Raw genomic sequence first — 15,648 nt, forward strand, 5'->3', positions numbered from 1 at the left:
TTGGAAGGACCTGTCAGTGGGACTGAAGTTCCAGGAGAATGGAATGATGATGGATGAATAGCTGGAGCAGGGAGGAGCCAGAGTGCAGAGGGATGGTCCCCTGTTGGAAGGTGTAGAAATTCCTCCCCTATTGTCATAAGAAGGGAGTGGGTACAGTAAGAATGTGTGCAGGAAGAAATGGAAAGAGTTCCTGTTTAAAGTCTTTTAGAGTCTCTGTGAAATACAAGGTCAGGCCATCTGCTGAGAAAGGACTAGGGAGTGTGAGCTGGAAGTGGAAGCAGGACTGGCAGAGCTGGTGGAGGAAATGCAAAGTAAAATTGCAAAGTAACATCGAGGACACAAGCAACATCAAACTGGTGATTCCAGAAGACTACAGGGAAAAGAAGTGGTCATGTTGGTATGGATGTTGTGCTGGGAAGTGTGGGGTCATAACCACATAGAAGATGATTTTGGGGCAGGGGGCATGGTTAACAGCATATGGGGAATTCTAGTTCTTTATGTGCTCCCAGCAAGTCTGAGAACCAGCTGTTGGGGGTAGGAGAAGACGAAACTCAGAATAATAAATCCTGGGAACTGAGATGGATTATACACCCAAGCCTTTTTTGTCCAGATGCAGATCTAAGAAACTGATTTAATCAACACCCAAGTGGGCACTCTGAGGGGCTGAGTGCAAGCCATACTCTCAGTTGGCAAGCCCTCCATTGTCCAGAAGATGAGAAAACAACAACTCATCTCAACAACGTGTTTGTAAAAATAAGCAGATCGGAATAATGGGAAAGCAATGACATTCTTGGCTCTCAGGGGAAAAGCAGAGCTTGGGAAATAACTTAATGTTCGAACTGTAAGAAATTTTCAGAAAACTCTTTAGCATTCTTAATAGGTTGTGAGGGGACACAAAGCCCATGAAGCAGGACCAGAATCCATAAGAAGAGCAGAGGATAAAATGAAAATAAGGGTTGTGGGGACAAGGGAGAGAAAGAAATGGGACTTTCCCATATACTCCTCAGACAGTCAGGATTTTTGTGGTGGGAGGAAGGAAAGACACGATCATTTCCCAAGGGCCCCATGTGCTTGTTAGTCCTCACAGCAATTCTGTGGTGCAAGCGTTACTCCTTTTTTATTTATTTTATTTTATTTTTATTATTATGTTATGTTAATCACCATACATTACATCATTAGTTTTTCATGTAGTGTTCCATGATTCATTGTTTGTGTATAACACCCAGTGCCTGGTGATGGGTATTAAAGAGGGCACGTTCTGCATGGAGCACTGGGCGTTACTCCCTTTTTAAAGGTGGTAAAAATTAGGCTCAGAGAGGATAAGTGATCTGCTCAAAGCAAGGGAAGAGGGAACTGAACAAAAGATGGTGTGACTTCAAGGATCTGGACCTCCACCTCCCAGAACAGGCACAAGAGGTTAATGAGGGAAGAAACATGGAGAAAGGGGCTGGGGTTAGGTTACTTTATGTCTGAGTATTCTTAGCATATAAATAGAACAACAATGGCTACAGGACTACATGCCAATTATGTGGCAGGTGTTTTACACACATTTTTCTTTCTTTCTTCCCCCATTTTTTTTTAAGAGAGAGAGCGCGTGGGGATGGGGGGAGTGGCAGAGGGAGAGAGAGAATCTTAAGAATCTTAAGCAGGCACCACGTTCAGCGTGGAGCCTGATAACAGGGCTGGATCTCACCACCCTAAGATCGTGACCTGAACAGAAATCAAGAGTCAGACGCTTAACCGACTGAGCCACCCAGAAGCCCCTACACCCATTTTTCTGATTCTCACAGTAATCCTTCCTAAGTATCATGACCCTCTTTTTTTTTTCAGATGTGGAAATTGAGGCCAACAGAGACTAAGTGATTTGCCCAAGTGTGTAAGTATTCTACTGCTGCTATAATGCATTGCTACAAACTTTGTGGCTGAAAGCAACACACATTTATCTTACAATTCTGTAGGTTAGAAGTCCAACTCCAGGGGCTATAGTCAAGATGTTGGCAGGGCTGTGTTCTTTCTAGATCTGTCTCCTTGACTTCTCTAGCTGCTAGAAGCAGCCCACATTATTTGGCTCATCGTTCCCTTCCACTATCTTTAAAGCTGGCAGCAATGGTTTGGGTCCTTTTCCTGTAATATCCAGCCGACCCCTTTCTCACAGTCCCGCTCCCCTCTAACCACACTGGGGAAACCAGATGATCAGCTTGGGCCCACTTGGATAATGCAGGCTAACCCCCCCACCCCAAGGTCTTTACTGTAATCACATCTTCAAAGTCCTTTTTGTCATGTGAGGTGACATATTCACAAATCCTGGAGATTAGGATGTGGACATTTCTGGGACCATTATTCTGCCCACCATATCAAATTAAAAAGGTATTGAAGGGCTGAGCCCAGAGTTTAACTTAGATTTGGTCAAAATTAAGTAGGAAATCCTATTGGCTCTATCTTTAAAATATATCCAGAATCCTTCTAGTTCTCACACTGCCATTTCTACCACCTTGGTCCAAGCCATACCACTGCCTACCAGAAGGGATTACTTCTATAGCCTTGTAATTGTTCTCCTGCTCCATCCTTGCCTCCAGTCCATTCTCAACATAGTAGCCAAAGTGATCCTTTAAAAATGTCTCAGATTATGTCAGTTTTCTGTTCAAAACCTTCCAATAACTCTTGATTTCAGTATGAACTAAGGACACAGTCTGTACATACCCTACGAGGCCTACATAATCCTTCCTCCACTCCAGGGGTCTCCAGTCACTCTCCCCTCGCTCAGCTCCAACACCTGGGCCTTCTGCCTGCATTGAACACACCAGGATTATTGCCGGAGTCTTAAGTGGGAGGGGGCTCTGTATTTTTGTTCTGCCTCCTCCTCCAGTACCTTGAAGTAGAATGGGAGGGCATAGCCTGGTTCTGGGATGTCTCTATCCTGGCCGGGGATCTGGGAGGGGAAATGAGAGGAAGATGAATATCTCCGGACTTCACTGCCCATGGCTGTGCAAGTGGTTTCTCCTTGCCCTCTGCTAATACCTACTCTCCACTGATAAATGCTATGAGGCTGATGTTTAGATGCCTACTTTTGCATGCGGTGCATATGTGTGAGGTTTGTAGGGATCTCTGAAGGGCTTCTCTACTTCAGAGGTTCCATATGTGGGAGATGGACTGGCTCCTGCTCATGGCAGTATGCTACAATCTCTTGCTGTTTGGAAACCCTTGCCCAGGGGCTGGCCTTCTTGGGTGGGCCACCATTAAGACAGCCCCGAGCCCAGTGCTCTCCGTCAATGTCAAACCAGATCCACAAGAAACTCACCCATCTTTGCCACATACAAATGATGTGGTCATAGTCTGCCCTACAGCTGCCCCTCCCTCCACACTGTCATATCCGTCCAATGCTCTTTTCCTTGCTCAGGCAGGAGGCAAATAAAAGTTAAGTCTCTTCCTAAGTTAGATTCCTGTCTTATACCTGATATTTACCAAGGATTCTCTTGGAGGCTCTTATACTTGGCTTTGGTGAATGTGGGGAGGCACTTCCTTCCCCAATGGTTCCCCTGGACCCCAATTCAAGACTGCAAAGACCCTCTCCTTCTTCCTAGCCAGGCTGAGGAAAGAAGGTTAGGAAGATGGGCATGGCAAAGTGTGGATGGCTTTGGTCATGTGTAAGGGAACAGAGTGTTTGGGCTGTCTTTTATAAGCCCCCAAAAATGCACCTCTCTTCAGAATGTGAGGCATATGCCGCATTACTCTTTCAACTTGGTCCCTGTTCTCCACTGCCAGAAAATCAGGAAAACTTTCACGCACTGTTACAGATGTAAAAGTTATCAGCATAGGCAGTTATGATAGAGTGAAAGGTTCAAGTTGAACAGAGGAAAATGTCATCTGCTGGTCAGAGAACAACTGCATATTGGCCAGTTTTGCTTAACTGGTGGCAGAAGCATACAATTAAGTAGGGGGACTTTACATGTGGTCTAAAATTTCCCTTTTTTTAGTGAAGAGGGTGTAAATTTTATGCTAAAAATTTTACTTGTTCATGGCTAAAAATTCTTTCCAAGACTTAAATTTGACTACAGTCTTATTTTTAAGATTTTTTCTTGTGTTTTAAGAAACAATGTTTGTTTCCAGCACAAACTTGAGGAAATAAAGAAAAGTTTCAATAACAAAGCAAAAAAATAATCTGCAATTGCATAGCTAATTTATAATCAAGTTTGGTGGAGATAGAACTCTGATTTAGAGAAGTTTAAGACTATACCATGAAAGAAAGATCACACTTCATCTTGATTTTACTTTGTTTTATTTTCTGTTTTGAGAAGTTGCACAATGGACACATTTGGGGTAAAGAGATTTGGAATACGAAATGTATCAAAAACCATTAGGGCCCAGAGACAACAGAAATCTCTCTTCTGCTTTAAATAAGCTCACTGTAGTGAAAAGACTTGTTTATCCATAAGAAGAAACTCCTATGACTCATTTTCTCCCCTTCCCTAATGCCTCCTTACTCCTGTCTGTGCCTTGTATTTAGTGTTAGCATGTATTATGCATGGGCTCTGGGATCTCATGTGGGCTCTACTGAATAAGAACCACTGTGGGAGAGGGGAATGGACAGGGGCTGGAAGAAACCTTCTCAGGATAGAGAAGACCCACGCTGAACCTTTGGGGATATACATTTCCTAGATCTGGGGTGGTTTTCCTCTATCTATGTCCTTCAGATTGAGAGGCAAAGCAGTGAGCAGTACCAGTACTATACAGGGAGACAAAGATGTGAGGTGCTGGGGGGCCACAGCCAAGGAACAGATTGGCTACCAGGAGGAGTCCTGCATAGGTAGAGTAAGGATATCTTCTTTTACAGAATTTGTCAACTAGAGGGTGACAGCAGTCAATATTCCATGATCTTTTTTTTTTAATTTAAATTAAATTATCTAACATATAGTACATCATTAGTTTTTGATATAATGTCCAATGATTCATTAGTTGCATATAACATTCCATGATCTTAAAGCTCTGTTTTACTCAATCCCCCTTCAAGAATTCCTGATGGTACTTTTAAACTTAAAAAGCAAACAAAAGTGATATTTTCATATCCTTTAGGGCTATTTTGGGTTTTTAAAGTGATAAGAGTGTATGAGTGAGTGAAAGAGTAAAAGTAAAAGTAAAAGCAAAAGGCTTACAGCATTGTAACTAAAATTCTCAAACCTTTGATAAGAAAAGAGTACGTGCTCTGCTACTATTTGTTGTCTTCAGAACAGTACGTATAGAACTACTAATACTAACATTACTACTACTACTACTACCACCACCAATAAAAGAAAATATAGAAATTTTTTACTGTGTGCCAGGCATTGTTCTATGGGTTCTATATACAGTAACTGCATTCTCACAACTGGCCCGTGAGGTCCTTGTCCCTATTTTATACCCAAGTAAGTTAAAGCTCAGAAAAGTTAAGTGAAGGAGTCAGAATTCTAACCCAGGAAGTGGCCTTAACTATTAGACATGCTGCTTCTGATGTATTGCTTCAAAACAAAACCAAAACTAAACACACACTTAATCTGTTCACCCACAGAAGTACTCTTCACCAAGAAGAAGGCAGTGGAGAGCATAGTGAATTGTACAGACTGTGGCCACACCAGGGCTTGCATTCCAGATCTGGCAACAACAAGGACACGTGGCTTTTCCTTGGGCAAGTCATATACTCTCTAAGTTTTATTTTCCTTATCTGTAAAATAGGCTAGATAATGCCTATCTCAAAGGGTTATCTGGGGAACTAAATAACATAATATTTGAAAAGCACTTGGCACAGAACTCAAAAGAATGGTATTCATTACAATTCCTGTTAATTACTGTTGCATTAGAAACCAAGAGGACCTCTGTGTTTTATCCTGTGTAAGATAATACAGGTCATCTCATTTTTTAGGGGAAACCCCACAACTAGGGTGCAGAGAATGTGTGGGGGAATGATGATGGAGGGGAGGTATGCAGAAAAGGTATTAAGAGCCCACCATAAGTGGACAGGGAGATGTTTGTGTCCCAGACCCTGGGTAAGTGGAGAGAAGTATGGTGGGAAACAGAAGGAGGCAGAAAAGGAGTCTGGGATGACTTCTGATGCTCAGCTTGGGAGGACTGAAGTAGGGGTTGGGAAATGGAGCCACTCAGGGTGGCATCTCAATGGGCTCCAGTCTATGAGTGAAAGCTCCGTATGCTGTCTCAACTTTGGCTATCAAATCTAGGAAGACAATAAGTTCAGATAAGGAGGGAGCCATGTGGGAATGGACAGTGAGTGGGAATCAGAACAAAACAGAGACTGTCTGGCCAGCAGATGCAGAGGTATGGATTCAGCTTGACCATGCAGGGGATGGCAGGGGAGATCTATTTGTTTTATAATTAGCATATGATAAGGGGAATGCTTTCTTCCATTTTGGCACAAGGTTCTGGAATGTCCAGTTACAATCTTGGTATGCTACCAAAAGATTTCATATCCTGAACTTTTTACTATCGTATCACCAGTAAGGCGGCTCTGAGATAGTCTGGTAGGAAGCAAAAGCCAGTACCTTTTTGATGACAATGAAAATCCTTGGATTTATATACTATGACATGGTATGAGGGGCATTGTTTAGCTCTTGACACAGCTATGAATACCTAGGGCAGAACACCAAAGGAAAAAGTCTACTTTGAAATCTCTCTCAGAACAAACCTGAGAGAATTTGCTGGTTAATGCAAATACATGTCCAAACAAGTACTGGTTTACTTAGGGAGTATGCAGAGCTGGCAAGCCTCACTTGGCATGAAGAGCACGAGTAATGATTCATTTTAATGAGGGATCTTGGGGGTCTATAATGAAGGCTATGTGGTATTTCCCATGTGTCTCTTTGGAATGTGGACTGAGTGTACCCACAGTGGAAGAAAAGCCATTGGAAAATACATAGTTCACAAAACCTCTGGGGCTCTATAAGATTTAGATAATTTAATGGCATAGAAATGAATTCACAGAAATACACCCAGAGATCTCAGAGTAAAAAGCTTCCCTTTCCACAGGTAAGCATATATGAGCACAAAGTAATGAGACTATATTTTGGGGGGAAAGGGGGATTTAATTTTTAATGATTTTTTATTTTAAGATGAATGCATCCGTGGAATAATTCATAGACTCCCTACATGACTCTTCTGAAAGATAAGAGTCATTTGAATATCAAGTTCATATATATAAAGTACATATATTCATTTTTGAGACATAATTTCAGTCACATTTCACCTGTGAGCTCTGATCATTTGGAGCTTTTCTATTAGAGAAAAATCAATACTTAACGTTTTAGGTGGAAACAAAAAAATCTTGAAAGTGACAAGGAAAACCAACATTCCCCAGTCTTTACGATGGTCTTTGACTAGTCGATGAAATGGCAGATAGAATGAGCATTACTGCATGTTTGTTCTGGGGTCTTTCATCTGGGTGTCCCCTTAGATCCAGCTACAGGGTATGACTTCCTAGAAACAAATTTCCTTTCTGGTCAGATCTGGAGCATTGTGTGATCATTCATTGCAAAGTATGTGAAGTACTGTACTGACCTTTATCTTGTATTTCTGGGCTGGCTAGAGCAAAACACTCCAAAGAGCCTGGGCCTCCCAAAGAGCTCCGGGATTTTGGAGGGATTAAGTACAGTTCTGGGGTGTTTGGAAGAATGTGATTCAGTCCTTCAGGCTTAAAGGAGGGGATGGTGACCCAGAACTCAGGACAAGAGAGTCCCAAGAAGCAGAAATGTTGGTTTGGAGGAACCTCTTCTGTGTGTACTGATATATCAAAGAGGACTTGGAATTCTAAAGAGAAGTAAGAAATTCTGTCTTAAAAGAAATAATTTTGAAATATTAAAACATTTCAATGAACTGAAACTAATGTGAAGTAAACGCAACAGGCAACTGTGTTGTTATCAGATAAAGGTAGCACCACCCACTTGGGACTTATTCATACCCAACAGACCAAGTGGAGATTTCTTGTAATTTATTTATCCCAATTAAAAAAAAAAAAAAACCCTTAAATGCCTGCTATGCATAATCGCTAATTGTAAGACAGGTTCTAAACTGACTCAGGAGAACGTCCATTTTCACTTGTTTCCTATGAAATTTAAGGTCACTCCTCTAAAGAGGCCATTTCTTCTGTCCTCATTTGCATTTGCTCACCAACAACAGCAACAACAAAAAAATCCCAAGCAAAAGCCCTTAAACAATAAAACTGCTGTCCAAGAAAAACATTTAGTTTGAAAAAGAGTTGAAAAATGTAGCCTTGGAAGAACCATTGCTTACATGGGATTGTTCAACAAATTCCTGTTGTGTGAGGTTTGGCATATACTTTCTAAAAATATAAGCATCTGGGGAAATGAGACAAAGCCCAGGTCCTGGACCAAATGAGGCACGCAGTGTGAATCTGTTAGTGATTATATCCATAATGAAATATGTGCCCAAATTTAGCAGTGCAAAATCAAATACAATACGAAAGCCCAGCAGGCACTGTCCTTACCATAATATATAGCCAACAGAGAAGGTACATATGGCGGCGAGTCCACTGCTCCTGCTGGGATACGCATGGTGTGATGTCCTCATCTCGATTAATATAAAGGGCAAAACTGTTGTGTGCTGAAAAAGAACAAAGAGCAGGTGACACAGATTCTTATCATCACCCCTCAATACTTGTTTTGTCTCCAGTAGGAGAAGAAATAGTGCAAATTCCTAGCAAAAGCACCACAGCAGAGAGCAGTTGTAAATGGCTCCTCTAAGAGGTAGGATGGACAGGAAAACATGTGGTGTATTGATCGCTCTACTGGTGTTTTTCTTCTCTATCTGAATTTTTAAAATTTTATTTTACTTATGACTGTCTCAGCAAATTTCAATGATTTTGAAGGATGTATAAGAAAAAACGGGAACATAATAAAGGAATAAAAATAACCACTGTTAATATTTTGGTAGATGTCATTTCCTCCTCCTTGTTCATATTATTTATACATAGTTAAGATCATACTGTGCACAGAATTTTGTTTTGAGACTGTAGCATGAGAATTTTGGGGGGGGAGGGCAGAGGGAGAAAGAGAATCTTAAGCAGGGTCTACCCCTTGCGTGTCAGCCCAACTGGGGGCTAGATCTCACAAACCTGAGATCATGACCTGAGCTGAAATCAAGAGTCAGATGCTTTACCAACCAAGCCATCCAGGTGCCCCAACATGGGAATTTTTGATATGCCATTTTAGAAATTCTTCTAGAATATTAACCTTGTCCATAGTTGCTTGAAACTCCATTTTATGGATATATTGGATATATGAAAATTTATTTGACCAATTCCTGTTCTTGGACATTAAGTAGTAAAAGATTTTCAATTTTTCATTTATGAAAAATGTCATGAATATCTTTTGTAGAATTCTTTGTGTGAATGTCTGAATGTTAGATGATTTTCTTATAATTAAAGGCATAATGCCAAATTATGTGTGTACCAGCAGCAGGTTAGGAAATAATGCCAAACTAGCTTCCAGAAAGGATGTACTGGTTTGTACCAGCAGAGCGTGGATTTAGATATAATGTTTGAAGACAGACTCCAAAGAAGCTTGATGGGAACTTCCCGTTTGTTTTTTGGACCCAGTGGCCACTCTGATGCTCATTTCAGTGGGCCAAGATGGGGATGAAATTTGGTAAGAAGAAAGGAAAGTCAGCTTGTCTTGGTGTTGAAATTTGATGGACAGATATAAGGGACAAAGATCTTCTTAGGTAAAACTGGGTTATGATATAGATTTATCTTCCAACATTTAAGTTTCTCAAGAGGAAGAAGATGGCAGAACTGAGAACTGAACCATGAGTAAGTTTGAATTCTACTTAGTACCTCCTTAATGGCCACAAAAGAATCTTTGCTCTGCTCTCACTGTATTGTTTGGATAGTCAAGGAAAATGCAGGTAATTGAATGTTATAATTTTCAAACTGTAATAAGTATCATGGTACCAGGGGCCAGGTGGGCCTTGGCAGGAAAAGACATGGTAGTGATATCAAAGTGAACATCTTTGAAGCAACATATTGTTTATATTTATAGAAAAAACAGAAATACAAGATTTTTAAAGAAATACTAAGATAGTAGAAATTCTTTGCTTTAAATTTTCTCCTCTAGATAACTGTGCAGACTGCCAATATATTAGTAATTAGAGTCTGGTATTCCTAGAATGTCAGGTGGGTGATTCCACAGTTGGGTAGCTTTATATTTCCTTATCCTTTGCTTCTCTATTGTCGTTCTAAAACAGTATAATTAGCTCTGAAGCTAATTACGCACATGCAAAATGTACATGTGTGTTGATACAGAGACAGTATGTGTTTTAAAGATCTATTTTATTGTTTCATTCATTATAATCTAGTCACCTCAGATGACATTGGCCTGGAGTTTCACCAATGATTTGAGATACCAACAGTAGTTTTGTAATGGTACATTCATGTGTAAAATTCAAATGTATAGCTAACAGTAAGTCCAAGTCTTGTCAAATCTCACATGGGGAAAAAACAACAACATTTTTAATGGGAATTATTAACTCCATTTTACACTAAAGATAGTGCTGACTCTGGTGGCCTGTGTGAGTTATAGAACCATGATGACATTATTTTTATTTGTTAATATTAAAAAGTGTTTAAATTCTACCTCTTCATCCATTGTTCCAGATAATCATCCATTTTTCTATAAAATTATGTAAGTTCAAATAACTAATCTGAATATTCTTAGTTATCTAGTTATCATTCTTTTACTCAGCCTACTTGCTGATTATCGGATGTCATACCTGGAAGGGTTAGGATGTATTTTGAGGATGCCAGACAGAAAATCTCTTTGAAAAATGAAGATCTTTCTAGATCACTTCATTAATGTCATCATCACCACAAAAAAGGAGCTACTTGTTCCATCAATGACATAATCAATGACAAAAGATCTTTTTGTGTGCCAGTTGGCCCAGTGGCAAATCTCAGGGTAACAACATATCATTCAGAGTTTTCAGGCCTAAAGAATGTATATCTACCTCTCTAAAAATGTGTAAGGCAGATGATGTTTACTGTTAAACTGTACCTATTGATAAAAGTAAAAGTAGTGTAAAATATTTATAGCAAATATAAACATTGCTCTGCAGGTAGCTAAGGTTTTATAAACTAATAAAATGGTAAAAATCTATAAATGGTCCTGCTGAATCTCTAAGTAACATTTAGCAGCTCAATTGTAACCCAAAATCTGCAGCAGCAAGAGGGATCATTATTTCAGAACTACAGGTACAAGAAATCCAGTTCTAATCCACTCCCAGGCAACACTCTGCTTGAATGATTTCAGAACCAGGAAGGAAACATTCAAGTCCATTCAAGACCACTTGCTGCACAAGAATGGTAATCCTATGTTTTGTTCACTGTGGTATTTGTATAAAAGAGCCTGGCACAAAAGAGGTGCTCAATAAATATTTGTGGAGATAAGTTAATCTTCAAAACAACATTTTTAATGGGAATTATTAACTCCATTTTGCAGATGAGGTAACAAAGACTCAGAAAAGATCATTATCTCACCCAAGATAATAGAGCGAGTACATCTGGAGGTAGGGTTCAAGACCAGTTCTGTCTGCAAATGCTAGGCTCTGTTTTCTACATTAGAATTATATTTTTAAAAGATATAGTTAAGTAATCTTTGACTCAATAAACCTGTGGGAGTGGATGACTGAAAATCACTTACCTTGCCACTCAACTGACCAGAACTATTTTTTGCTTGAGCCTCAAAATAAACAAAGAGCTCTTCACTGTAAAAAATGTATTTTGCCAAATGTGTTCTTTCTTGTGGCATATAACCATTCTGAATAATAATAAACAATAAAATCAGCTGGCATAAAGTCAGGACTTTTCAGTGGTACAGTGAGAAAGACGGCTGCAGGCAGCTCTTCCAGCTTTCCACTCAGAGGAGGTCAAGGTGTAACTTTCTTGGTCATCCCGCATCCTGTTCATTTGGCAGCTGCCTTTGCCATGTTGTCTAAACTCCACCCCAATGAGATCAAAGTCATAGACCTGAAGTGCATGAGCTGGGAAGTCGGTGCCACATCTGCCCCAGCCCCCAAGACTGGACCCTGGGTCTGTCACCCAAAAAGATTGGTGATGACATGCAAGGCAACAGGTGACTGGAAGGGTCTGAACATGACAGTGAAACTGACCATTTGGAATAGACAGGCCCACATTGAGTAGTACCTTCTGCCTCTGCCCTATCGTCAAAGGCCCCCAGGAACCAGTCAGAGACAGAGAGAAGCAAAAGACCGGCAAACACAGTGGAAGTCTCACTTTTGATGAAATTGTCCACATTGCCCGACAGATGCAGTACCAATCTTTATAGTCAGAGAGCTCTCTGGAGCCGTTAAAGAGAATCTGGGGACTTCCCAGTTTGTGGGTTGCAATGTTGATGGCCGCCATCCTCATGATATCGTAGATGGTATCAACAGTGGTACAGTGGAATGCCCAGCTACTTAAGAACCACAAAGGAAAATACTTCAATAAAGGATCATTTGACAAAAAAAAAAAAAAAAAAAAGCATACTCAGGAATGATCTGTTTCTATTTCTCAAACACAAATACCTTTTATTTTATTATTATTATTTTTAAAAAGATTTTATTTATTTATTTGAGAGAGAGTGCATGAGCAGGGGGGAGGAGCAGAGGGAGAAACAGACTGCCCGTTGAGCAGGGAGCCTGATGTGGGGCTCGATGCCAGGATCCTGAAATCATGACTTGAGCCAAAGGCAGACGCTCAATGGACTGAGCCACCCAGGTGCCCCCGCAAATACCTTTTAAAGTTTTCTCAGGTGTAGATACACTTTGAATGAGCGAAGAAAGAGATAAAGTCTGGTTGCCAGAGGGGGCTCTTAAGAATTGCATTGGACTGTTTTCTGCAGTGCATTGTCAAGAGAACAATTGCCCGCAGCTGAGTTCCTGAGGTTCTACTGTTTGTTTTTAAGTGCTAAGTAAGATGAAAGGTTGATAGCCCAAGGAATAAACTTTTGATTTAATCTATAAACTCTGCCCAAAAAGCACTGGTCTAAAATATAAGAAATCTTATGCCAAGCTCCAGTTTCCAGTGCTGCTAATGTTAATGAGACTGTGTTAAAAAAAAAATTGCATCCAAAAAGGGAAGCCCAAATCTGTCCTGGGTTTTGGCATCCTTTGTGAGTTTTCTTAATGGGGTTCAGGTGGGTTTCCTTTATGGAGCAATGATTATCACCACGAACTGAGCAGCATCCCAAGGCAAAGGTCAGCCCTCAGAGAGGACCCACCACATATTGTCACTTCTACACAGAGACGCTCAGCCTTGAGCAGAGGGCTAGATTCAAGGAGGGACCCGTAACTTAATTATGATGTGAAGGAGATGGGATAAGAAAAAGGCTTTTGGAGGAGAGGCTCCAAGGAAGAATGCAGTGGAATTAAGTAGAAAGATCAGGAAACTGGCATTTGGGATCTAGTTCTGGTTGTATCCTACCACATTATAAGACTTTAGTCAGGTTCTTATACATTTGTGAAGCTCAGTATTTTTTTTTTTTTTTTTGTAAAATGAGGGGGTTGCATTAAACTAGTGCACCTCAAAACTTCAGTCATGACAAAGTAGTGTTTTAAGCTTTGCTATATCACATTGTAGGGCTCACCCAGGCATTAGGCATGGTAGAAAGGTTGTCCAAGGCCCATGAAAATGTTTTAATTTCTTCTACGATCAGAAGGAAAAAAATGAACATTTAGAGTTGAAGATTATATTCATCTTTATAATAATGCAGTCATAAAAGGTTACATATATAATATATATACATATATATGCATGTATAAGATATAAACTATATAATAAATATTTATATAAATATATATCTAAATAAATGTATATACATATATATGTACATATAAATAAACGTCAGAAAGGACCCAGAAATGTAAAATGCTTAAGGCCTACAGAAGTCAAAAATCATACTGCACCCCTGTCACATGCCACCTGATTTTTAAAAAATGTTCTTACTCAATTTAGATTAAAAAAATAAATGCATTTATAGGGAGACTTATGAAACTTATAAACTCTCATAAATAGAGTATCACTTGATAGAAGATAATCACAAAAATAAATACAATGAAAACTAACTGATCTGAATAAATGTTGGCTAAATATGTGGGCCTGATTGATGGCTTTGATTCTGAGGCCAGTGCTTGATGTGTACAGTAGGGAGGTTAGTAAGCATTAGAGGGGCATTAAAAATACACTAGCATGAGATAGAGACTCCCCTAAATGGAATCAGAAGGATTGAAAAATAATTGAGAGCGAATTACCTTTTCACTACGTGATTCAATATTGCTGAATGCCAGGTCCCTGTGCCACATAAATTATCTATCATCAGAGCTACTCCGCCGATGTACTTGAACAGATTATCTGTAAGTTGTAGCTCTACCTTTTAAGTGCTCAATTATCTGATTTATGAACAGATGTTCTTTTGCCAGAAAAATGGAGAGAAGATGAGTAGGAAGTTGAGGTATTGATGGAGGAATTTAAGGGTATTTAACAGGATTAAAGAAATGGATTTACAAGGCACAAGGAGGATCTGGACACGCTACTAGGAAAGACATTTTGATTATCTGTGATGGCAGTCGGTAGTCTACCCTAAAGGGGAGTCTTAGAATAAACTTTGCTGGGGAATAAATAGGAGGATAAAACTATGCTGCATGATGGCATGAATTCAGGCCAGCCAAATGAATGAATTAGGGAACTTGCTCAAGATGATTTAGAGCTCTAGAATCTACAGTTGCCATCTGAGTGTACAATACAAAAAACAATAAACAAGACCTGAAGAGTATGTTCAACTGCTATTTCTCAGGTCTTTCTCCGTCTCAAAATATTTTTTAATAGGAGACTACTGCTCCCATACCACATGAACCCCAGACAAAAATCATTTCATCCTTGGAGGCAAAACCAGCTTCTGAATGTGAGGTACGGCCGACCAGCCCCTGCTCAGCTGGATAATAAGAGACCTGGCGGCCCATGTCCACCTATGTGCATCTGGGGGCACAGGCAGACCTCTGGGCACGTTCTCAAAGTAATGTGTACCTCCAATCTGCAGGCGAGCTTCTTGAAAATGAGATTGCTGGGCCTTGCTTCCAGGGTATCTGGTGTGCTGGATGCGGAGTAGAGCTCACAGTGGTTCCCAAGGAGGTGAACCACAGTTCTTACCTTCGTGTTTGTCAGGATATCTAGGGTTTCTTATATCCCTATGGCCACTTTTGACTATAAATAAAAAGGTGAAGGATGGTGTGTCCATCCGTGGGCACAGGCGTCACCATGCACCTGCATTCTTGGGGCAGCCCAGGCTGCAGGCATGGCTGGAGAAATGACCGGACCTTCCTGGCAGGATGGGGTGAGGGAGAGTACCTAAGGTGTCTTAACAACTTACAGGTCTATCACAAATAAAAATATTATGGAAAACTGCTCTAAGATACAGGAAGTTGTACATTCCATATTGTAACATCAATATTTTGCTTACTCCTCCCCACACCTGTAGATTAAATGGGGGTTATTAAAAGCGAGAAATCTTATTCTGTAATAAAGCAAGAAGGAATTTCCAAGTTTGAAGATAAAGCCCCTTGTATTAGCAAAACATGATCTAAAATGTAAGAAAAGGTGAT

At 40.2% G+C, this 15,648-nt stretch overlaps 1 protein-coding gene across 8 annotated transcripts in view; it reads right to left on the minus strand.

Moving 5' to 3' along the window:
* Positions 1-15,648, minus strand: part of AIG1 (androgen induced 1) — a 241,224-nt gene that overhangs the window by 42,486 nt on the left and 183,090 nt on the right. For 7 of the 8 annotated variants that reach the window (XM_044917722.1, XM_044917720.1, XM_044917719.1 and 4 more), the window contains one exon: positions 8,486-8,601. The exons of the other annotated variant lie outside the window; for it this stretch is intronic. In XM_044917722.1, coding sequence (XP_044773657.1) covers positions 8,486-8,601 — 116 coding nt within the window. The remainder of the gene's footprint in view (positions 1-8,485; positions 8,602-15,648) is intronic. 8 annotated transcript variants of the gene reach the window in all.

The sequence above is a fragment of the Neomonachus schauinslandi genome, chromosome 8 (genome assembly GCF_002201575.2).
Source record: "Neomonachus schauinslandi chromosome 8, ASM220157v2, whole genome shotgun sequence".
NCBI classification, from domain to species: domain Eukaryota; kingdom Metazoa; phylum Chordata; class Mammalia; order Carnivora; family Phocidae; genus Neomonachus; species Neomonachus schauinslandi.